This window comes from Megalobrama amblycephala, linkage group LG6 (assembly GCF_018812025.1).
Source record: "Megalobrama amblycephala isolate DHTTF-2021 linkage group LG6, ASM1881202v1, whole genome shotgun sequence".
Taxonomy (NCBI): Eukaryota; Metazoa; Chordata; class Actinopteri; order Cypriniformes; family Xenocyprididae; genus Megalobrama; species Megalobrama amblycephala.
The window spans coordinates 10,628,187-10,652,880 of NC_063049.1; the positions used below are offsets into that span (position 1 = coordinate 10,628,187).

At 43.7% G+C, this 24,694-nt stretch overlaps 2 protein-coding genes across 6 annotated transcripts in view; one reads left to right on the forward strand and one right to left on the reverse strand.

Moving 5' to 3' along the window:
- Positions 1-24,694, reverse strand: part of kalrna (kalirin RhoGEF kinase a) — a 320,600-nt gene that overhangs the window by 287,455 nt on the left and 8,451 nt on the right. The window contains exon 2 of one of the 5 annotated variants that reach the window (XM_048192910.1): positions 4,473-4,560. In XM_048192910.1, coding sequence (XP_048048867.1) covers positions 4,473-4,539 — 67 coding nt within the window. In that variant the 5' untranslated portion in view covers positions 4,540-4,560. Of the gene's footprint in view, positions 1-4,472; positions 4,775-24,694 lie in introns of those variants that run through there. The other 4 variants (XM_048192911.1, XM_048192909.1, XM_048192913.1 and 1 more) reach the window with 4 other exon arrangements.
- Positions 7,399-24,694, forward strand: part of LOC125269879 — a 37,473-nt gene continuing 20,177 nt past the window's right edge. Inside the window, exons 1-2 of the mRNA XM_048192923.1 lie at positions 7,399-7,458; positions 7,605-7,760. The gene's annotated coding sequence lies outside the window, so the exon portion shown is untranslated. The remainder of the gene's footprint in view (positions 7,459-7,604; positions 7,761-24,694) is intronic.

A 24,694-nucleotide genomic window follows, 5' to 3' on the forward strand; every position in this document is an offset into this window, starting at 1 on the left:
CTACACCCGTGCCTCATTTAATATACGCGGATCAATGAATATGCAAATTATCCCCGCCTCTACTCGCTCACACCAGCTCAGAGATCCACTCGGTCAACTTACTGCACAATGGTATCGCTCTTTACAACATCGGACACATAACGGTAATTAATATGATTAGCCTTTCGCTTGACTATGTTATCAAACAGCTAATAATGTGTTGCTAATGTTACACAAAAAACCAGAGTCGGACAGCTGCCTTCTAACAATCAGTATCCATACAAACACTTCAGTGGAGAAAAGCATATAGTTCATCATATCATCATAATATACATCATACACCCGCCATATTGCTAAAAACATTCAATTCAGTTCGAACTTCAGTATATTCCTTTAAAGTAATTTATTTCCGTTTTAAGTACTCTTTTGAAAAAATATATTAAAATGTTCTTCTTTTTCACAAGTGCAGTCCATAGCACTGTGTAGTATGAAGGTTAATCTAACCGTAAACACTGAATACACATGCAGCGAGTGAGCCATGTAGCCAAGGGTATAAAAACCTCTTCAGATCGCTGAGTGTGGTGCTTGTGAATGGATTACTGTTCACTCAGCCAAGTAACGTCTTTTCTAGAAGGACAAACACCCACTACAACTGGATATGGCAGAAGAAAGAAGATTTATGGTCCTATTCACTCTGTTTCTCTCTTCCTCCATTATATCCTCCTGACATTTTGTTGGCCCTAGGGGCACGGGCTGCCAGGATGTATCTGTCTATCCATTGATGATGGCCGATGGCTATGTTCTGGAGGCAGATGTCCTCCCTTTCACTGGGTAAAACCACAGTAAAAAACCCTCTGCTCTTTGATACCACACCAGACCTCCAAACATCTGCAAATCATTGGCACTGGAGATCTCAAAACCAATACTCTGCACAACTCAACAATGTCTTTATGATCATGTCTAAAAATAGCCTGCTTTGTTCTTTATTTGCTCTGAAGTTCTAGGTGAGAAGAAAGCCTCGTATTGCTTATACGCATGGAACTCATTCTGCACTGATAAGTCATGCAGCTTGATGAAGAGGTTTGCGATTGGACTTACTAAATGCATCGACATGCATACATTGACGGAGGGACCAAAATATTAACACAATCTCATGGCAAACTGTAACTATTTTACAATTTGGTGAATTGGTGGCAAATTTGTATTAATGCTACATTTTCATGTGATCTGCTTATGCCCCAGTGACGGTTATGTTTAGAGGTGGACTTTTGTGCTTGGTCTGCTTATTTTTTATTTTATTTTTTTCTAAAAATCATGTTTTCATATGATGGATTCATACACTCTCACTTTAAGGGTAATGGGGCAGTACCCTTAAAAGGACAACTTTGTACCTTATCAACCCCTAAAAGGTTCATAGTAGTACCTTAAAGGATTAGTTCACTTTCAAATAAAAATTACCCTCAAGCTTTACTCACCCTCAAGCCAGCCTATGTGTACATGACTTTCTTTGTTCTGATGAACACAATCAGAGTTATATTAGTAAATATCCTGATGAATCCAAGCTTTATAATGGCAGTGAGCGATACCAACGAGTATGAGCTGAAGAAAGTGTCTCCATCCACATCCATCCATCATAAATATATTTCACACGGCTCCGGGGGGTTAATAAAGTCCTTCTGAAGCGAAGCAATGTGTTTGTGTAAAAAAAAATGTCCATAGTTAACAAGTTATGAAGTAAAATATCTAGCTTCAATTTAGTAAGAAAGCTCAATGCCTCTCGTAGTTCAAAAAGCTTATGCTACATCCTATGCCTTCCCAATTCAACTTACGGAAAAAAGATTAACTGACGCGACACTAGTTCCATTTTTTCCGTAACTTGAATATGGAAGGTGGTCTGGCGGAAGCTAGATATTTTACTTAATAACTTGTTACATATGGAATTTTTTTTTACACAAACGCATCGCTTCACTTCAGAAGGCCTTTATTAACCCTTCGGAGCCATGTGGAGTACACGTTTATGATGGATGGATGTGTATGGATGCAGTTTCTTCAGCTTCATACTCGTTGGTATCGCTCACTGCCAGTATAAACCTCGGATGCGTCAGGATATTTATTAATATAACTCCGATTGTGTTCATCAGAAACAAGAAAGTCATATACACCTAGGATGGCTTGAGGGTAAGTAAAGCTTGGGGTAGGCCTTATTTTCATTTGAAAGTGAACTAATCCTTTAAATTTGTTGATATGTAAATAATTTAGATGCTGTCAGTACGTCAGTATGGTATGCCAATATGGTTATACAAACATAGTAATTGTATCTGTTGTAGAACTATCTCTTATAAATTTTCATTTATAAGAGAACTAATCCTTTTAGGTATAATAATATGCACCTTTTAGGGGTAAAAAATGTACAAAGATGTCCTTTTAAGAGCACTGACCCAGTGACAAGCCATACCCCTAAAGGTACAATTGTATGAAATCACCAACTCATAAAATAGTTTTGTTTTCCCATGAAATCTGGGTGGAATATCACAGGGATTTCAATGTGGCCACCTAGAACAACCCTTCAACCACATAGCAACACCCTAGCAACCACCAACATCATTCCACAGCCGATAAGAATGAAGGAAAATCTTTAAAATCTCAACCCAGGATCATTAGAAAAATGTGCCTGTTTTGACATTTCTACAAAATGATTTTACATAGCGTCTTGAAATAAGTCTTTATTAATCGATAATTTGCCCATGTAATCATAATTTTGTGTGAAAAGGAAAAAAAAGTTGTTGCTGTTTTACTGCCTCAAGTGTTCATTTCAGCTGGAAACTGCAGTGAATTGTATGTATTGGCACGTGTTTTGAGTTTTGCAAAAATGTATGTAGATGCACATTTTTCCAATGAGCCTTTGTTGCTACAATCTAGTTCTGTCTGTCTATATTTCAGGATTTTTCTTCAGTTGTTTGTGGGTTTACTTTGTTAATTATCAGACCGTCCTTGCAGATATGACCTTCAGTTCAAAAACTGAGATATTACACACACACTTCCTCCAAAAAACCTCACCTTGAACCTCACTCACATTGATAAGACAGAAAGAAAGGCAGCACGGCTGCATGGTTGAACTAACAAGTGGAAGAACTAGTTTGTGTTTTGTGTTATGCCATGTATAGCTACATGTGTTTGCTGTTTGTTTGTGTGTGTGTATGAGAGAGTGAGCATAGTGTACCCGAATCCTGACCTATAGCCCACTGTGTAAAGCAGCAGGGTTTATGCATCACTCCTCAGCAGGGGTCTCACAGCCTGGACCACTTACCTAAACATTAGCATTTCTTCCAGCCATTTCCCCTCTAAAAATCCAAAAGTGCCGTACATGATTCAAGGTCTTGCCACTATGCTGACCCAGTGTCCCCTTTTAAACGTCAAGGGTTGTTGTGACATCATTGTTTACATGACAACTGCACTCAACTCGACTTACACATTATAAATATTGATATCCACTTTGCAAAGACAATACGAACATAAATAGCATGGATGCATATATTACAAATGTATATGTGGCAATAATTTTAAAATCATCAGATGCAAAATCAACTTCACAGCCTCAACTTCCAAATTTTAAGACCAAGAGCTTATAGAAGAGGTTGATTTTTAAGCATTTCAGCAATCAAAGCCTCCCTCAAACTGGGGTTCAATATACATTAAACTGCTTGGCATATCCGACACTCACAAGCGCTTTTACACAGATGATGCATATTAAGAGTGGACTGTTTGAAATTAGCTTCTTCTCAATCAATGCCCCATGAGCCCAGCATGAAGCCCAGTAAGTACATGAAAATGACAGTGATTTGACACTTAACAGACTTATGACAACAAACCAGCCATTTTGTGCACTACAGCATAAGAATAAATAACCAAAATCCTGAGAAATGAGGCATCGGAAGTTTTCCAGCAGTTATATGGTGCTGTTCAGGGGATATGGGATGGGCTGGCTTACAGACTAAAGCTCAGTGTAGCTGTCAGTCAAAGCAGGATAATGGTACTAATGCTCAGCATCACCCATCACACAAACCTGGACCTTAAGCATCCTTAAAGAACAAGATGAAGGCTAATGGGATAAATCAGGATATTATGGTTTTAATCTTAGCTATTGAGTTTATTATAACGTCTATCTCTTTCAATTTAGTGTGCTTAAACAAAACCTACATTACAAAAGCAGCGCTAGCCTAAAAAAATGGAATAAAATTAAATAAATGAGGAAAATAAGTAACGAAATTAAATACATTAAAAGCAAACTGAAATTTGCTGTACAAAGACATTAAAATGAGCGATTGTGAAATTAAAAAGTAGCCAAAAAAATTATGATGGTAACAGACATATAGTAAACGCCATGAATAAAGGATGGAAAATGGCACAATAAATGCGCTAATAATTGTAATAATAAGCCAAACGCTGGCCTATCTATAGAGAACACTGTCTCTCCATCTCTCCTCTCATCGTACCTGTTTTGAAGAATGCATCCGTGTCTGAATCAGTGGGTCCGTCCTCCGCCGCTTCAGCGGGATTCATCTTTCCTCTTAGATCTCACAGCTCAAAATAACGAGAAATATATCCAGATTTAGCGCTCCATCATCTCTATATTTCTGTGTTTTGACTGCACAGCCCTCGTTCAGAGCGACAAAGCGCAGCTCTGCATTGCCTTCTATTGTCTCCAGATGCGCCTCTCCTCCTCAGATCGCTCTTTTCGCTTCTTACGAGTCGGTTCTTTGGAACCGGTTCACCAATGGGACTGATCGATTCGTTCGCGAATTGGTCTGACAGGAGCGGTTCTCGAGAGTAGTTTCGGTCTTGTCCGATTCGAAATGAGTCAAGAGCCGGTGAACACAGTCCTCAGTGATTGGGTTTTCGAATGATTTAATGAGTGGGGCGGAAAGTAAGTTAGGTACTGTGCAGAAAACACGTCTACAGCTTAGTATGATGATACAGTGTGGCACATGACAAAGAGATTGATTGAATGCATAATATTTTATTAGAAACATGAGAGACATCCAAAAGATGTGCAATAGACTAGTATTTCTGCAAAAGTAAACACTAAGAGAATCAGTATTTGTCTAAACTTGAAAAGATAGCATATAAAACATTAATCATTAATCTCGATAGTGCGGGGCAGCAAAGTGAACTAGAACACATGACAATACAATAGCCTACATGGGCTATACGAATTAATGTTACTTAACAGTAAATACGTTGCATATTGAAATGTTTGAAGCTTTTTAAAATTTCAGGGTATGCTCGGGTACGGGTGTGACGTAAAAGAACCGATGAATCATTTAGGAACCGCCTCATTGAAATGAACTGTTCGAAAGAACCGTTTCGCGCAAATGAGTCGAACCAGCTCAACACAAAGCGGCGGGCTGCCTGTGTGTGTGTGTGTGTGTGTGTGTGTGTCAGATGGGATGGAGCGCGATACTGACAGTGAAAGCCTGATGATGTCATGAATTCTGCTTAATGTCAGTGTGCTTGTTGGTCACTCTTTTCCTTTCTTATAAATATTTTCTTTAAAAAGCTAATGAGTTGTTTTAGAAACATAAGCACGCTCATTTAGATGGCCTCCCGGAGTGCCAGAGACTGTTTGTGTGGAGTGGCTGTTTTTCTAACAATAGAGCATAAGTGTGTGTGTGTGTGTGTGTGTGTGTGTGTGTGTGTGTGTGTGTGTGTGTGTGTGTGTTTGGGCCCTCCCTCTGTGAGATATCACGCCCCCATCACTCAGTCTTTGGGCTATTGAAGAATCCTAATGCTGGAACATATATTTTCATAATAAATAGAAAGCACGTGTGCATCCATATTCATAAATTAAAGCTTTCTTTCTTTCTTTCTTTCTTTCTTTCTTTCTTTCTTTCTTTCTTTCTTTTGTTGTTGTTGTTTTTTTGTTGTTATTTAGTTTTTTTGCGTGTGTGTAGTTCATACACCATATTTGCGCAAAATGCCCCCAGCATAGATGGCAATATCCAAAATCCTTGTCCTTGTAGGGACATTTTTGATCCCCATGAGAACAATAGTTAAAAATAATAAATCATACCAAGTGATGTTGTTTGAAAATGTAAAATTGCAGAAAGTTAGGGTTAAGGTTAGGTGATAGAATATACAGTTTGGACAGTATAAAAATCGTTGTCTAAATCCACATAAAACATGAAAACCCAACGTGTGTGTGTGTGTGTGTGTGTGTGTGTGTGTGTGTGTGTGTGTGTGTGTGTGTGTGTGTGTGTACATTTCGTGTGCAATGATACTCTACAAAAAAATAATTTTTTTGGTTTTTATTTCGTACCCTTGTTCTACCTTGTTGTTACATTAATCAGCCTTGACAGTTTGACAGAACTGAAGCCATTTTTGGTTGTGCAATCAATAAAATAAATCAATAATTTATATATTTTCTACCTACATCTGAATATAGCATTTTGTTACTTTGATTATATAGTGATACTAGTGTTTGTTTCTGAGATTTCGAACAAAATGACAAACAGAAAGACCGGTTATGGGGTGAAAATTGAAGATTTACTGCAAAATCGAGGATTTACTGCCCCCTGGCGACTGCCACACAATATTACAACTTAAATCAAATATTTTTAGAGGTTCGTAACTGACTCAGACTCAGACAGAGACAGTGTACACCTTATTTTTTATGTATCAGAGGACATTTCAACATTAAGTTTTTTGATAAAACAAATATTTTTAGCTACTTTAGCTCCTTGTAGAGCAACATTAAACAAATTCTCATATTGAACTATTTTTTACTATATCCAGCAAACCTTTATTTAGAGCCACATGAAACTATAAGTTCTCTTACTTTTGTTCCATTTCTCTCTTCATTTATTATTTCCCTGTCATTATGTAATCTGTGCATTTTTTGCATTTATTGATTATGATATCAACACTTATTGTAATTAATAAATACTAATTTGCTCGCAGTCATTACACATGCCAGAAAACCAAGTTGTACAAATAAAATAAGTCAATTTTTTTTTTTAAATCATCAAGCATACTTGTAATTTCACCCCTTAAGATTTTCTCTAGCAAATCATGCTTTCTTTTCACAATTGTTTTATAATCATATCTTTAACACCTGAAGAAATCAAATGCAGTCTTTAAAAATTTAAACATACATACAGTGTATCTTCTTTTTGATCAAGACCAAAATGAGAAGAACCCATTGTGATTACTCAGCAAACGTCTCTGCTCGTCATTTTGATTCTAGTTCTTCCTGTAACCATGCACTCTTCTGGCAGTGTGTTGTATGTGGAGTGTGTGTGTGCCAAGAGGCCTGTTGTTAGCTGACTCTAAGCAGGCACAATACCAGCTTCCTTCAGCCAACCTACAGGCCCCTGCAACTCAAATATTCAGCAGATGGTTGAGCTATGTAAATGCCAGAATTACACAACTATCTATCATACACTTGGAGTACTAGAGGCGAAATCTCTGATAGGAAAATGTGTGAGTGATATGCATGCTATTTTTAAATTAAAGATTTTTATTTATTTTTTATTTTTTGAAGTAGATGGACTTCTGAGAAAGTTACAAGGATGAACTGAAGATTTTAGTGCTTATCTTACTTTCTTTACCGCTTTGATTTTCTACAGCACAGTTTTCACATTGTAAAAGTAGGCTAAATGGGTAGGTTGAAACGAGTGTTGACCCGCATCTGGTTGCTGTGAGAGATGAGCCGTGCTGAACAGAAGCAATGACATGTTTATGGCCAGGTGTTGAGGAATGGACCTTACCAAATTGCTCCCTGGGTGAGTTTAGTGTTATTGGGTGAGATGGTCAGAGAGCATGGAGAAGTGTTTCATCACAAACATCTGTTCTCTCTCTTTCTCATTATCCCCTTGATAGTTTCTCATCATGTCTTTCACAGCAGTCTTACCCTATTGTGTGTGTGAATGTGTACATGTGTGTAAAATATTAAGTTCACTCTTTCAGCACAAAGGGCCATCCACACTAAGGAAAATAACTAATGTTAAAGGTAAAGTAGCCTATGTAGTTTTTGTGACACTAGTGGCAGCTAGTAGAATTACAAAAATAAAGTATATCTTCAAATAACTTTGCAAATGCACCTTTTTGTGCATTGCGCCTCCCCCAACTCAAACATCACAAACACAGCTGTTACAGGTGCTTGTGAAGGCATATCTCAACAGGTAAACATGGGCTATTTTCAATAACATGTCCAGCATATTAGAAATTTTGTAGCTGTTTTGCTATGTGTCACAAGTAAGCAATATAATAGGCTAAACACTCTTGTCTAGAGCGAATATGAGCATCTTTCTTATACAATAAACGTATTCAACGTTTATGCACTGGGCACATTTTTTTTTACATGATGTGGCACAACTGTTTGAGGCTGATTAAACATAAACTGGTACATTAGAGTTGTGTCGCAATGCCTAGTTCCCTTTGACGTGTTCATGACCTGTTTAATCTTTGAAAGTCTAAATGCAGCAAATGTTTGCTTGCAATTCTGTAACTGAAGCTGAATGTCTTTTCTCATAATGCGCAGTCATGGTCCCATACCAGCTAAAAACCAAAGTCCCTTTAAAGGAACACTCCACTTTTTTTTAAAAAATAGGCTCATTTTACAACTAAACAGTTAAACAGTTTACCGTTTTCGAATCCATTCAGCCTATCTCCGGGTCTGGCAGTACCACTTTTAGCATAGCTTAGCATAGTTCATTGAATCTGATTAGACCGTTAGCATCTTGCTCAAAAATGACCAAAGAGTTTCAATATTTTTTCCTATTTAAAACTTAACTCTTCTGTAGTTACATCATGTACTAAGATCGATGGAAAATTAAAAGTTGCGATTTTCTAGTCCGATATGGCTAGGAACTATACTCTCATTCCAGCATAAAAATCAAGGAACTTTGCTGCTGTACCATGTTTGCAGCAGGCACAATGATATTAAGCAGCGGCTGTGACCCCCTGCTTGCACAAGGAGTGTGCCTTGCAACCATGGAGACATTTGTGACCCGTCACGGAAACCAGGGACACAAGTCGGCAGCACAACTATTGAGCAAACTGAGAAAGAAGCATTTTTTTTTTTCAAAATTGGTGATTTTCGTTTTTTTTGCAGAATCTGTTAGTTGAGATCACGAAGAAGCATCTCCGTGTTTTAGGTAGCAGTATTGGTTTATTTAAAAGCGTACATTTTGAGGTTGAAATCGGCTTGTTTTTCTGGGATTCTATCTCACAGTTGTATTTCCATACTGGAATCGGATACGCCGGCTTTTGTTTCTTTTGTTATTGCCGCTTCCCTCCAAGGGAAGCGTGGCTACTTATTTATGCAGCGCTCTGGCCGGCTCTAGCTGATATCAAAATTTAATGAAGATGGACGCCGCAAAGAATATCGCAGACGAGCTGAACCGTGGCCGTTACACCGAAAATGTTTTGAAGTACAACATACGGCTGGATTCTTTAGCTGCAGAAAAAAAGAGTGGCAGGACATGCGAATTATTGGACATTTAGAGGCAAACAGACGCATAGTAGTGCAAACTTCGGAGATGGTTACATCCACAAAGAAGACCCCGACAAAGAGAAAGTGTGCCCGAACAGCTTATTTCATTGGAGGCAACGAGATCTTTTCTGTTTCTTATGGGGTGAGTTTCCATAAACATCAAAGTTTGTCGTTTTGTGTTCATTCTAAGAACACGTAGGCTACACGTTATCTCATGTGTCTTTTGCTATTAGCTAGCTCAGGAGTTTCGTTTTAATTGTAATCGTTAGCATCGTATCACTTGCCAAAAACCCCCATTACTATAATGGGCTTTTAGATGGTAATGTTAGCATCTGCTATTAATTTGTTTAATGCTTCAACTGCTTGAATTGACTGGTGTGAATGACTTAGCTCATGTAAACCTTACTATTCTTGAATTGAATGTGACGCTAATAATTTTAGCCAGTTATTACTTAATATTCTTAAAAAGGATTTACTAATGTAATAGTAAATGTATCAGATTAAATTCCTACGTAAGTAAAAGTATAAAGTATCCGTAGCTGTAAAATGTGCGTTATAAGTCAAAAGTAAAAGTATTTATTGAAGAGTTTAATGTACAGGATTTTTTTAATCCTTTGACTCAAACCAGGTCTAACCACTAACTGAGGTCTAAATCCAGGACTATACGGTTATCACAGAATCCTGTTAAAAAAGTCCTAATGACAAAAAATATAAATTACTGACATTTACAATGCACATTATCCTTTATTATTAATAGTATGCGGTCCGATTTTTCCCGTTGCGTCTGTCGTTGCTATGCAACCATGCAGCTTTACAGGGGGTATGGCTTATCTAAATGAGATGTAAATGAGCCCTTTTGTCACTCCCAGCAGGTGAGAACAGGCGAGAACTGCAAAATTAGAGGTCATTTTCTGCCCTTTGAGCATTTTTTAGTGCCTACCTTCAAATGGCCACAACTTCTTCAAATATTATCAGATTTCCATGTGTTACACATCGTTGGAAAGCTTGGAGACTATACTTTCAGAATCTGTGAATAACTCAAAATGCCCCAGAACCGACTTGTGTCCCTACTTTCCGTGACTGGTCACATTTGTGAGAGACACTGCGTAATATCATTGCGCCTGCTGCACCCATGGTACGGCAGCAAAGTTTATTTTATTTATTATTATTAAAGGTATCTTGTGAAAATAAAAGTGTGGACCTCCAGAGGAACCCTGAAACTCCACAAGATGATTTGCTATGGGATGGAAGACATCGCAAGTGGATCGAGTGGTAAAATCGGAGCGGCTAGAGCAGTTTTTCCCTGAAGTGGAGCCGGGAGAACTGGCCCGCCCAAAGAAGATCGATCTATTAATCAGCGCTCGTGAAGGCCGATTAGCTCCGCAAAGACTCCAAAGGGTCGGCGATCTGGTGTTGTGGGATGGTCCTCTGGGCAAGATTGTGAGTGGTGTGCATCCAGACCTCTTCGAAGAAGTGGAGGTGGCTGCATATCGGTCGAAGATGCACTTTGCTCATTCAATGAGAACGGTAACCGTCAAAGTTGAAGAACACTTCGTGGGAAGGCCAGGAGTAGAAGTTTGAACGACAGCAGCGTGCAATAAAGAGGTCCTTGAGTGGCTAAAGTGGGACAGCATCGGTGCTGCCTGTGACCCTATCTGTGGAGGATGTCGCTGTGGAAAGTGCTCGCCGGGAGGAAAGAAGATGTCCCTGGCTGATGAGAATGCGCTGGAGATAATAAAGGCAGGTCTAACCTTCAGAGAGAGAGACGCTCACAGCGACCAGCCCCACTGGGATGCTAAGTACCCCTGGAAGGAAAACCCAGTCTCTCTTCCTAACAATCGAAAGACTGTGGAAGCAACGTTCCTGAGGAGAAGTGGCTCACGAGAGACCCTCTGTGGAAAGAGGCTTACATGAGCCAAGTCCTCGAGATGGCAGAGAGGGGAGCTGCTGTATGGACAGCTGGAAAGGTGCTGTGTGGTGGGTGAGTCACCTAATCGGCCCAAACCCTCATTCAGTGACTATGCCAGTACGACTCGTCTGGAATAGCAGCCAGGAGTTCGGAGGGGTTAGCATGAATAGCATTCTGCTCAAAGGCACAGATGTCTTAAATCCCATCAGAGCGGTGCTCCTCAGATTCCGGGAGGGAGAGCATGCGGCCTTCGGAGACATCACCAAGATGTATAATTCGATCTGGCTGGAGGAACAAGAAGTCCATGTGCATCGATTTCTATGGAGAGACTCACCGGAGGATGAGATTGAGGATTACGCTGTCATGAGGGTGAACATAGGGGACAAACCTGCGGGGTGTATTGCGCAGGTTGCCATACGAGAGACTGCAAAGTTACCCCAGTTCTCTGATATGAAGGAGGAAAGAAGGGTGATCGAGGAAGACTCCTACGTCGATGATCTCCTTACGTCCCATAATGACCCACACTGTCTAAACAAGATTCAAGAGGGAGTGGAAAAGATACTGAGAGCAGGAGGCCTCTACCTCAAGCCTTGGATCCGGTCTGGTCAAAGATGTAAGTCCTATGGCGTAGTGCTGTACTTGCGATGGGAGACGTCAGATGGTGTGGTCACTTGGCTGGTAGAGTCAAAGGCCAAGTTAACTCCTTTCAATTAGAAAGGTGACACAGTCAAGGCTGAGGTATGTGGAGCTGTCTTTGCCACACGTCTGAAGGGATACGTGTTGAAGCATGGATGTGGAGAAGTGGTATCATTTCATTGACAGTCAGACGGTGCTTGGAGCCATCCACAGAGAGAGCTACGGATTCCAGACATTCTTTGCGAACCGAATCGGGGAGATTCAGAAGGCTGGAGCTGTAAGTGACTGGTGGTGGATACCAGGCGAGGTCAACGTCGCTGATCTAGTCATGAGAGTGTGCTCTCCTGAACTGCTGGGTGAGAATTCTGTGTGGCAGAAAGGTCCCAATTTTCTGTCTAGTCCAGTCGAAGATTGGCCCATAAAGTCTGCCTCAGAAGTGGCAGCTGATGCTAGTCTTACCAGAGTTCAAGCCAAGAAATTGTTAAATCCTGGCAGTCCTGGTGGTGAAGATCCAATAGTCACAGATGGAGCTAGTGGGGCTTCGGTGTCCTCGGGAAATGGGATGAAATTGACCTTAACTGAGACTAAGGAGAAGGAGACTCTGTGGGGAGCCGCGCTCATAGACCAAGTGGATCCAACAAGGTGCAGTTCGCTTACTAGACTTTGTGGAGTAGTTGGTTATGTCCGCAGAGCTGTAAAAAAGTGGTTGGCCTGTGTAGGCAGGGCCTCCAAGCCAGCAAAGTGGGAGGCAATACTTGACAGTAAAGGAACGCAAAGCTGCATTCCAAGACCTGTGCTTCACCGCCCAGAATGGAGTTACGTTTCCTGTGAAGATGCTAAACAGACTCGTTGTCAGCAGGGATGAGGCTTCAGGGCTCCTGAGATGTCATGGTAGAGTCCAGGCTTTGACCCAGGGAGAGATTGGTGTACCCTTGGTTCCCTACAAGGTGTGGATCAGCACTCTTCTCACGAGAGAGGCCCATGAAGCTAACCACGAAGGGGTTGCTGGCACACACCTCCGTGTGAGGTCTAAAGCATGAGTGGTGATGGGTTCAAGGATTGCCAGAAATGTTGTTGATTATTGTATGCATTGTCGGAAGATCAAAGCAAGAATGTGCAAACAGGTGTTGAGTGAACTTCCCCTTGAATGAACTAAACTAGCCGCACCATTTGAGTTTACAACGTCAGACCTTTTCGGTCCCTATGTTGTTAAAGATACTGTAAGACAAAGAACAAAGATGAAAATCTGGGGTGTGGTGTTCAGCTGCATGGCTTCAAGAGCAGTACATGCTGACATTGTGGAAGATCTGTCGACGGAAGGATTCCTGAAAGCATACCAGCGCATCACAGCTCTCAGGGGTCACCCAAGAAAGCTCTGGTCGGACCAAGGGACCAATTTTGTGGGCGCCAGACCAGTAATACAGGAGCTTTATGAGTTCCTAAGTAACATTGACAAGGATCAGGTCCAGAAGACTGCGGTAAGTTAGGGGAACCGACTGGACGTGGGTGTTTCCCATACGGAAATGTAATATATGTGCATATATGGAATATCAATATATGTTATATATGCTCATATAAAGTAAAAACGTATATGAAACCTATTAGAAATTGGAACAATTCCATATATTGACATATACATTTATCCCATATATTATATATGTTTATGTATGTATAATACATTTTTGACATATATGTCTCATATATAAAATGTCCTAATATGCTCATGTAGAGTAAAAACATAAATACACATGCACAGTCATGCAAATCCTACTGTCACAGACACGTCAGGTTCCACCTCACTGCAGTACCCACGCACTCAATCACCAGCCTTCTAATCACCGCCACCTGCACGTCATTAACTCTGCAATCACCAGCACCATAAAGCCACCACACTCACACACACTCACTGTCCGGTCTCGTTCGCACTACGACATATGTGTGCTTACCTTAAGGACTCCCAAACGACTTACCTTCCTGCTCCAGCGATCTCCTTCATCTCCTTTGTCTCCTGGTCTCCCCGTGTGCAAACCTACCTGTGTGTGTGAGTGTCTCCATCGTCTCCCTCCATTGCATCTCTCATCCAGCATCTGCAAGTTTACAAGGACAGTATTATATCCCATTCATCTCTCATCACGCTATATCTGCTTGTTATCACTCTGTGCTTTACTACTTGTGAATAAATACTTAACTGGATTGCTTCTACTTCAGTCTCCGTGTCTCTGTTGTAACAGAAGACCGGACCATAACAACTTCACAGTATGAGCACCAACGACCCGTTTCAAGAGCTCGTGGACACGCTGCGCCGAGCACTCACACCACAGCTATCGTCATCTTCCTCCAGCAACGCTTCCACTCCAGCACCAGCTAGCACCGCTTCCTCACCAGCATTCACCGCCAGTCCCATGGCCAAACCGGCGCCCTACTCTGGATCGGCGGAGGAATGCAGCGGATTCCTTCTCCAATGCGAACTGGTCCTGGAGATGCAGCCGCAATTCTACACCACCGACACGGCTAAAATAGCGTTCATCATCTCGCAATTGCAAGGTAAGGCCCTGCAATGGGCAGACTCTCTGTGGACTCAAAAAGGCCCTGTGGTCAGATCATACTCGGCGTTCGTCTCTCACTTCCGGGAGGTCTTCGGGAAACCTCTGACGGATTCATCGACTGGTGAGAAACTCTACAATCTAAAACAACGTAATCTCTCTGTTAACGAATATGCCTTGCAGTTCCGAACGCTAGCCGCCACCAGCGGATGGAATGAACAAGCTCTCATCACATCATTCCGTCAGGGGTTGGAACCCAATATGCGGCTGCATCTCGCTGCATACGAGGACTCCATTGGACTTGAACGCTTTATCCAACTCGCCATTCGCGTGGGGTCCCGTATGCAGTCGTGTCTCCTAGAGCACCAGGGCCAGTCAACCATCACCAACCTCCTCCGTCGGTCCGAACCCGTCAGCCCTCCAGAACCAGCCACCGAACCCATGCAGATTGATCATTCTCGTCTCACCACAAATGAAAGACAAAGAAGGCTGACCCTGAACTTATGTTTATATTGTGGATTACCGGGGCATGTCATCTCTACATGCCCAACCCGTCCTCCTCGGCCCGTGGTGAGTGCAATTTTTCCCTCTATCCAAAAAATGAAACCACTCACTACTGTTGTAATCCTTACTGCTGCAAACACCTCTGTTCCAGTGGTGGCGCTCCTCGACTCAGGGTCAGCAGGAAATTTCATCTCTGGTGCCCTCTGCCGACAACTCAACCTCAAAGTCTCCCCGTCTCCGACTTGCTATCAAATCCACTCCATCACGGGCAAACCCCTGAGCCGTAAGAACATCCGTCATTATGTGGGACCTCTTCAACTCTGTGTCGGCATCCTGCACTCTGAGAAGGTACATCTGCTGGTTCTGGAGGAATCCACCGCTGACGTGGTTCTAGGGCGCCCGTGGCTAGAACAACACAATCCCACCATCTCCTGGCGCACGGGCGAAGTCCTGAAGTGGGGCGATCACTGCTTTCCCGACTGTTTCCCAGCGCTTCCTGTTCCAAAGTCTCCACTCTCCAAGTCTCTCTCCATGAACGCCACCTCTATCGAAAGCCCTGTCGAGAAACGCTCCGTGGATGTTCCCCCGGACTACGCCCCCTTCAGTGACGTTTTCTGCCCGCAGCGCGCCTCCAAACTTCCTCCACACCGGCCATGGGACTGTGCCATCGATCTGCTACCGGGTGAACCAGTGCCTAGGGGACGCATCTACCCCCTATCACTACCGGAGGAGAAGGCCATGGAGGAATACATCAAAGAGGCACTCGAACAGGGATACATCCGCCCGTCTACTTCCCCTGCTGCTTCAAGCTTCTTTTTCGTGGCAAAGAAGGACGGAGGCTTGAGGCCATGCATCGACTACCGTGCCCTCAACAAAATCACCGTCAAATTCCGCTACCCACTTCCCCTCGTCCCAGCGGCCCTGGAACATCTCCGCGGTGCCACTGTGTTCACCAAGTTGGACCTCCGCAGCGCGTACAACCTCATCCGGATACGTGAGGGGGACGAGTGGAAGACCGCCTTTGTCACGCCCACCGGACACTACGAATATCTCGTCATGCCGTATGGCCTGGTCAACGCCCCCTCCGTATTCCAGGATTTCATTCATGAGGTGCTCCGGGAGTTTCTCCACAAGTTCGTTCTGGTATATATTGATGACATCCTCATCTACTCCCGGAGCTTGGCCGAACATCGCCACCACGTTGCGGAGGTCCTTCAACGCTTACGGCAGTTTCACCTCTTCCTAAAAGCTGAAAAGTGCTCCTTTCACCAGCCCTCCGTCCAGTTTCTAGGATACATCATTGACCACAGTGGCATCCGGATGGACGAGGGGAAGGTCACCGCTATCCAGTCCTGGCCCACTCCATCAACTATCAAAGAGCTCCAACGATTCCTAGGTTTCTCCAACTTCTACCGCAGATTTATCAAGAATTACAGCACCATCGTCAGTCCACTCACCAACTTACTCCGTAACCAGCCCAAGTCTCTGTCCTGGTCCCAACTTGCCACCAACGCCTTCGAGACCCTGAAAAGAGCCTTCACCACCGCTCCCCTCCTCGTCCACCCTAACCCGGACCTACCATTCATCGTGGAAGTGGACGCCTCCACCACCGGAGTGGGAGCGGTCCTTTCACAGCAGCAGGGGACGCCAAGTAGACTCCATCCATGCGCCTTCTTCTCCCGCAAGCTCAACCCGGCGGAGGTCAATTATGACATCGGTGACCGCGAACTCCTGGCCGTCAAGCTTGCCCTCGAGGAGTGGAGGCATTGGTTGGAGGGGGCTACTCATCCGTTTCAAGTTCTCACTGACCATAAAAACCTCGAATATCTGAAGGCTGCCAAAAGACTCAACCCTCGCCAAGCTCGCTGGGCCATGTTTTTCTCGAGATTCAATTTCTCCATCTCTTACCGCCCTGGTTCTAAGAACACTAAAGCTGACGCTCTGTCTCGTATCCATTCCCCTGAGGAAAAGCCCGAAGAGCCTGAAAAGATCCTGCCGGAGTCTATCTTCGTGAACCCTATCCAGTGGTCTGAAGAAACCATTCCCTCCTCCAATGCCTCCACACGCACTCCGCCGGGTTGCCCCCAAGGCTTGCAATACGTCACACGGGCACGTCGCACTCCACTTCTGCACAATACCCACTCATCACTTGGCACTGGTCACCCGGGGGTCAATGAGACCCTCTCGTTGCTCAAACAACGCTTCTGGTGGCCCAACATGGCCAGCGACGTCAGAAGGTACGTGCAGGGCTGCAGGGAGTGCGCCATCTCCAAAAGTCCACGTCATCTTCCCACCGGCAAGCTACTTCCTCTGCCCGTTCCTGAGCGACCCTGGTCACACCTGGGAGTGGACTTCGTCACCGATCTCCCTGAGTCTGACGGTCACACGTGCATCCTGGTGGTGGTAGACCGCTTCTCTAAGTCCTGCCGTTTGATACCCCTGGAGGGTCTACCTACCGCTATGGCCACAGCAGAGATGCTATTCAACCATGTTTTTCGCTATTATGGAATACCTGAAGATATAGTCTCCGACAGAGGACCCCAATTCATTTCCCACGTCTGGAAGGCCTTCTTCTCCCTCCTGGGTGTGACCGTCAGCCTGTCATCTGGATACCATCCTCAGTCGAACGGGCAGACGGAAAGGAAGATCCAGGAGATTGGCCGCTTCCTGCGTACCTTCTGTCACGGCCACCAGAACTCCTGGAACCAGTACCTGGGTTGGGCCGAGTACGCACAGAACTCCCTCCGTCAAGCCACAACTGGACTAACACCCTTCCAGTGCGTACTCGGCTACCAACCCCCGCTGTTCCCCTGGGATGGGGAACCCTCCAACGTCCCTGCAGTCGACTACTGGTTCCGGGAGAGCGAGAGGGTATGGGACTCAGCTCACCACCAACTGCAGAGAGCCCTGCGCAGACGCAAGAGGACAGCCGACCTTCGGCGCTCCGACGCTCCAGTCTATCAACCGGGGCAGAAGGTCTGGCTGTCCACCAGGGACATCAGGATGCGTCTGCCCTGCAAGAAGCTGAGTCCCCGCTTCATTGGCCCGTTCACCATCCTTCGGCAGATCAACCCCGTCACTTACCGTCTCCAACTCCCAGCACAGTATAGTAGAATTCATCCCACTTTCCACGTTTCTCTACTAAAACCTCACCACCCTTCTGTTGTTCCCTCCACAGAACCTGACGTGGCAGCCGCCGAGCCCCCCCTTCCACTCATCCTGGAGGACGGCACAGCTTACGTGGTTCATGAGATCCTGGATTCCCGGCGCCGTGGTGGTCAGCTCGAATACCTCGTTGACTGGGAAGGTTATGGCCCCGAGGAACGCTCATGGGTACCCAAGAATGATATTCTTGATCCTATCCTATTACAGAACTTCCACGCCAATCACCCGGACAGACCTGCCCCACGACCTAGAGGACGACCACCACAGACACGTCAGGTTCCACCTCACTGCAGTACCCACGCACTCAATCACCAGCCTTCTAATCACCGCCACCTGCACGTCATTAACTCTGCAATCACCAGCACCATAAAGCCACCACACTCACACGCACTCACTGTCCGGTCTCGTTCGCACTACGACATATGTGTGCTTACCTTAAGGACTCCCAAACGACTTACCTTCCTGCTCCAGCGATCTCCTTCATCTCCTTCGTCTCCTGGTCTCCCCGTGTGCAAACCTACCTGTGTGTGTGAGTGTCTCCATCGTCTCCCTCCATTGCATCTCTCATCCAGCATCTGCAAGTTTACAAGGACAGTATTATATCCCATTCATCTCTCATCACGCTATATCTGCTTGTTATCACTCTGTGCTCTACTACTTGTGAATAAATACTTAACTGGATTGCTTCTACTTCAGTCTCCGTGTCTCTGTTGTAACACCTACAGTCACTGCTGGAAAGGGTTCAAATATGCAAAAATGCTTGAAAACTGATGAATCTGCAGGAGCTGGAGGATTTTTCTGAAGAACAGAGCTCAGTTTAACTGCTCAGGACAAACAACAAACTCATGAACAACCATCACAAAAAAAAAAAAAAAAAAACAGTCGTGGATCCTCAGGTAACCACACACAGTATTGAGAATCAATGGTTCACATACTTATGAATGGGGTTATTTTAATAAATTCAGCTATTGTTTTGTCTTGTGAACTAAATGCAAACATCTTTTATATAAAATATCTTGCTCAGGACAGTACTAAACAAAAAATAGCATGCATTTTTTATTATCCCTCTTATTTTATTAAAATAATTCTCATTTTCACAGATTCTGCATGGGGTTCACATACTTTTTCATGCCACTGTATATATTCATATATCATGAGGATGTATATATGTGCTAATAATATATTGCCTTAAATGAAACATATACAGTATGACATCACTACTCGGATATAGGGACATATATGTACCTATATTACATTTCTGTATGGGTTCACCCGACAGACTCTCCCCATCAAAATGGAGCAGCTGAGGCAGCAGTTCGTGTACTCAAGAGAGCGTTAAGTAGTGTTGGCAAGGAATGTGATCTGACAGCGCTGGAGTTCCAGACCCTTCTGTACCTGGCTGCTAATCTGTCAAATGAGAGACCTATCGATGCCAGAGTTCAGGTACAAGATGAGACTGTGGAAGTAATCACTCCCAACTCACTTCTGCTTGGTCGCGCAGGACCCAATGGGGACTCCCGAAGGTTTGAGTATCCAACTTACCCCGTCGTGCATCTGAGAACAATCCAGATTGAGGTTGATAAGTTCTGGAAGCAGTGGAGCCAGCTGGCAGGTCCAAACCTCTACATCCGCCAGAAGTGGCACGCGCCTGCTAGAAATGTTGCAGTGGGTGATCTGGTATGGTTAGCTGATCAGAACGTACTGAGGGGCCAGTTCAGGCTGGGTCGAGTTGTGTCCTCATGCAAGGGGTGTAGTACGAGATGTGAGAGTGAGAACATGTCGAAGTTGTCAAGCTTCCGACGGACAGTCCATGAGAAACCAAGGTGAGGAGAACTATCCCTCCACCATCCTCCACAGGGATGTTAGGAGGTTGGTGGTTCTGCTTCCAGTGGAGGAGCAGTAAAGAATCCCAACCATGGTGTGTTTCGGTTGATAAAGGATCCCCTCCATGTTGCGTTTCGGTTAATAGAGTATCCCCACCATGGTGTGTTTCGGTGAAGGATCGAAACTTTCCCCGCTACCATCCTCCCCGATGCTGGTAGTGTGTTTTGGTAAAGGAGGTCGTAATATCATCAATGACAATGTGTGTTGTTTTAGACATTAAATCTACCTTGAAGATATAGTTATTCATGTTGTAATATAATACGTTCATATCCAAGTATGCAATGTTATTTGCATGGTCATGGAGAGAATTTCATATCCAGAAGAGAATTGTTTGGCCTACTTGGATTCTAGAATCAGTAGACCAAGTGGGAGATATAGAACTTTCCAGCAGGTGTCACTATTGTTTGCATATGTATATTACAAGTGATAGATGTTATTATTATGTTCTGGGGTATTTGAAGAAATAAGTGTGTATATTTTCCATCTTATTCTAAATGCAGGCACATTTATGTTATATTTCATATATGTTATAATCTGGTCCCACTTTATATTAAGTGGCCTTAACTACTATGTACTTACATCAAAAAATAAGTACAATGTAATTACTGGGTTCATATTGAATTGCAAAACACTTTTGCTGCTATTGAGGTGGAATACGGGTAAGGTTAGGGAAAGCTTTGGTGGTATGGGTAGGTTTAAGGGTAGGGGTAAGGGTTAAGGGATGGGTCAACAGTGTAATTATAAATGTAATTACAGAAATTAATTACAGATGTAATTACATGCAGGTGTTTTTAAGATATAAGTACAATGTAAAAACATGTATGTACACAATAAGTGCATTGTATCAAATGAATAATTTAAATGTAAGTACATACAGTAGTAGTTAAGGCCACTTAATATAAAGTGGGTCCTATAATCTTACTAGGTTACAGATATGTATTATTATCATTCCTAGTCACCAGATTGTGTATCTGTATATGCGTAGTTTGTCAGCGTGCAAGCGCCACCTAGGTTCATTTTTTATTCTGTTGTTGATCAGGACTGGTACGCTTGCCGGTGAGTGTCTGTAAACTGGCATTGCTAGTAATTCAGATTAAGAATTAATATCTCATGATTGTGTAATTTCATTAGTTAATTCTGATGTTTGTTTTTGTGTTTTCATTGCAGGTTTACAACCTTAGCAACCTAACTGATTAGTTAAATGACGAGCTAAAACGTCACATATGGCTAGCTTGTGGATGATTATTGCGTATGTGTACACAATAAAAGCTCAAAATATGGCACGAGTTGTATCCGCCGTGCTTGTCCTGAAACCCTTCCAGTGGGGAGTTTATTGAGCTATAGCAGGTATCTTAGTAAAAACTGGAGAGAGAGTGATAGAGCTACTGTACACCCAAAGCTCTTTGCAATCATATCAGGGGTCTCTCCTCATCCACCACCAGTGTGCAGCATCAGTACAACAGCGCCAGTGCGCTCGCAACACACACCAGCTCTAGGTCGAGAGGAGAGAGAGTGATAGAGCCAATTCAATGGATGAGGATTATTAGGCAGCCATGATTGTTAAGGGTAAATGGAGGGAATTTGGCCAGGACACTGGGGTTACACCCCTACTCCTTACGAGAATTGCCATGGGATTTTTAATGACCACAGAGAGTCAGGACCTCGGTTTAATGTCTCATCCGAAGGACGGTTATTGTTACAGTCAAGTGTCCCTGTCATTATACTGGGGCATTAGGACCCACACAGACCAGAGGGTGAGAAACCCTTGCTGGCCTCACTAACACCTCTACCAACAGCAAGCTAGTTTTCCCAGGAGGTCTCCCATCCAGGTACTAACCAGGCTCAGCCCTGCTTAGCTTCAATGGGCAACCAGTCTTGGACTACAGGGTGATATGGCTGCTGGCCAAGGTGAATAATGCGCAGAGTGCGCTCTTGGTCTATTGCTAGTTGTCCCACACATTGTTCAGTGCCACAACTTCCCTACTTCCCTGACCTCAAAGGGCAGCTTTTCCCTAATTGTACAGGTGGTTAAGGGTTTTCTGGATGCAGACTACAACAGCCTGCGCTATTGGTACGTAGCTGGTCAGTCCCGCCCAGAGTGCTGCACCAGAGCTAGGAACCAATACAACAAAAAGGCCAATTCACAACAGATTTTGTATTTTAAATAATTATATCTGAGCATAAGTTTTGTCATTTGAAAATGTGTTTGACTGTGTTTTATTACAAATTTAACTATATTTCGAATTTCATTTAGCTTTTTTTTTTTTTTTAAATAATTGTTTGTCTTTTTTTGGCAACCTAGGGTGTGGCCTGTGTCCCACCCACCACAACCTTACAGGACACACCCTAGTCCTAACTCCAAGTGCTCACTTGGGGTGAACTGACAGCTTTGCCAAAATATGAATAAATGAGGCTTTTATATATCGCTTTCATATGTACTACTGTACACCCAAAGCTCTTTACAATCATATCAGGGGTCTCTCCTCATCCACCACCAGTGTGCAGCATCCACTTGGATGATGCGACGGCAGCAACAGTACAAGGCCATTGGAAGGCCATTGGAGGGAATTTGGCCAGGACACCGAGGTTACACCCCTACTCTTTACGAGAAGTGCCATGGGATTTTGAATGACCACAGAGAGTCAGGACCTCGGTTTAGTGTCTCATCCAAAGGACGGTTATTGTTGCAGTAAAGTGTCCCCGTCATTATACTGGGGCATTAGGACCCACACAGACCATAGGGTGAGAAACCCCTGCTGGCCTCACTAACACCTCTACCAACAGCAAGCTAGTTTTCCCAGGAGGTCTCCCATCCAGGTACTAACCAGGCTCAGCCCTGCTGAGCTTCAGTGGGCAACCAGTCTTGGACTACAGGGTGATATGGCTGCTGGCCAAGGTGTATATTGCTCAGAGTGCGCTCTTGGTCTATTGCTAGTTGTCCCACACATCGTGCAGTGCCACAGCTTCCCTACTTCGTTGACCTGAAAGGGCAGCTTTTCCCTAATTGTACAGGTGGTTAAGGGTTTTCTGGATGCAGACTACAACAGCCTGCGCTATTGGTACGTAGCTGGTCAGTCCCGCCCAGAGTGCTGCACCAGAGCTAGGAACCAATACGACAAAAAGGCCAATTCACTACAGATTGTGTATTTTAAATAATTATATCTGGGCATTAGCTTTGCTTTGTCATTTAAAAATGTGATTGACTGTGTTTCGTTACAAATTTAACTATATTTCGAATTCCATTTAGCTTTTTTTTTTTTTTTTTTTTTTTTTTTTTTTAAATAATTGTTTGTCTTTTTTTGGCAACCTAGGGTGTGGCCTGTGTCCCACCCACCACAACCTTACAGGACACACCCTAGTCCTAACTCCAAGTGCTCACTTGGGGTGAACTGACAGCTTTGCCAAAATATGAATAAATGAGGCTTTTATATATCGCTTTCATATGTACTACTGTACACCCAAAGCTCTTTACAATCATATCAGGGGTCTCTCCTCATCCACCACCAGTGTGCAGCATCCACTTGGATGATGCGACGGCAGCAACAGTACAAGGCCATTGGAAGGCCATTGGAGGGAATTTGGCCAGGACACCGAGGTTACACCCCTACTCTTTACGAGAAGTGCCATGGGATTTTTAATGACCACAGAGAGTCAGGACCTCAGTTTAGTGTCTCATCCAAAGGACGGTTATTGTTGCAGTAAAGTGTCCCCGTCATTATACTGGGGCATTAGGACCCACACAGACCATAGGGTGAGAAACCCCTGCTGGCCTCACTAACACCTCTACCAACAGCAAGCTAGTTTTCCCAGGAGGTCTCGCATCCAGGTACTAACCAGGCTCAGCCCTGCTGAGCTTCAGTGGGCAACCAGTCTTGGACTACAGGGTGATATGGCTGCTGGCCAAGGTGTATATTGCTCAGAGTGCGCTCTTGGTCTATTGCTAGTTGTCCCACACATCGTGCAGTGCCACAGCTTCCCTACTTCCCTGACCTGAAAGGGCAGCTTTTCCCTAATTGTACAGGTGGTTAAGGGTTTTCTGGATGCAGACTACAACAGCCTGCGCTATTGGTACGTAGCTGGTCAGTCCCGCCCAGAGTGCTGCACCAGAGCTAGGAACCAATACGACAAAAAGGCCAATTCACTACAGATTGTGTATTTTAAATAATTATATCTGGGCATTAGCTTTGCTTTGTCATTTAAAAATGTGATTGACTGTGTTTCGTTACAAATTTAACTATATTTCGAATTCCATTTAGCTTTTTTTTTTTTTTTTTTTTTTTTTTTAAATAATTGTTTGTCTTTTTTTGGCAACCTAGGGTGTGGCCTGTGTCCCACCCACCACAACCTTACAGGACACACCCTAGTCCTAACTCCAAGTGCTCGCTTGGGGTGAACTGACAGCTTTGCCAAAATATGAATGAATGAGGCTTTTATATATCGCTTTCATATGTACTACTGTACACCCAAAGCTCTTTACAATCATATCAGGGGTCTCTCCTCATCCACCACCAATGTGCAGCATCCACTTGGATGATGCGACGACAGCAACAGTACAATATCGCCAGTGCGCTCACAACACAC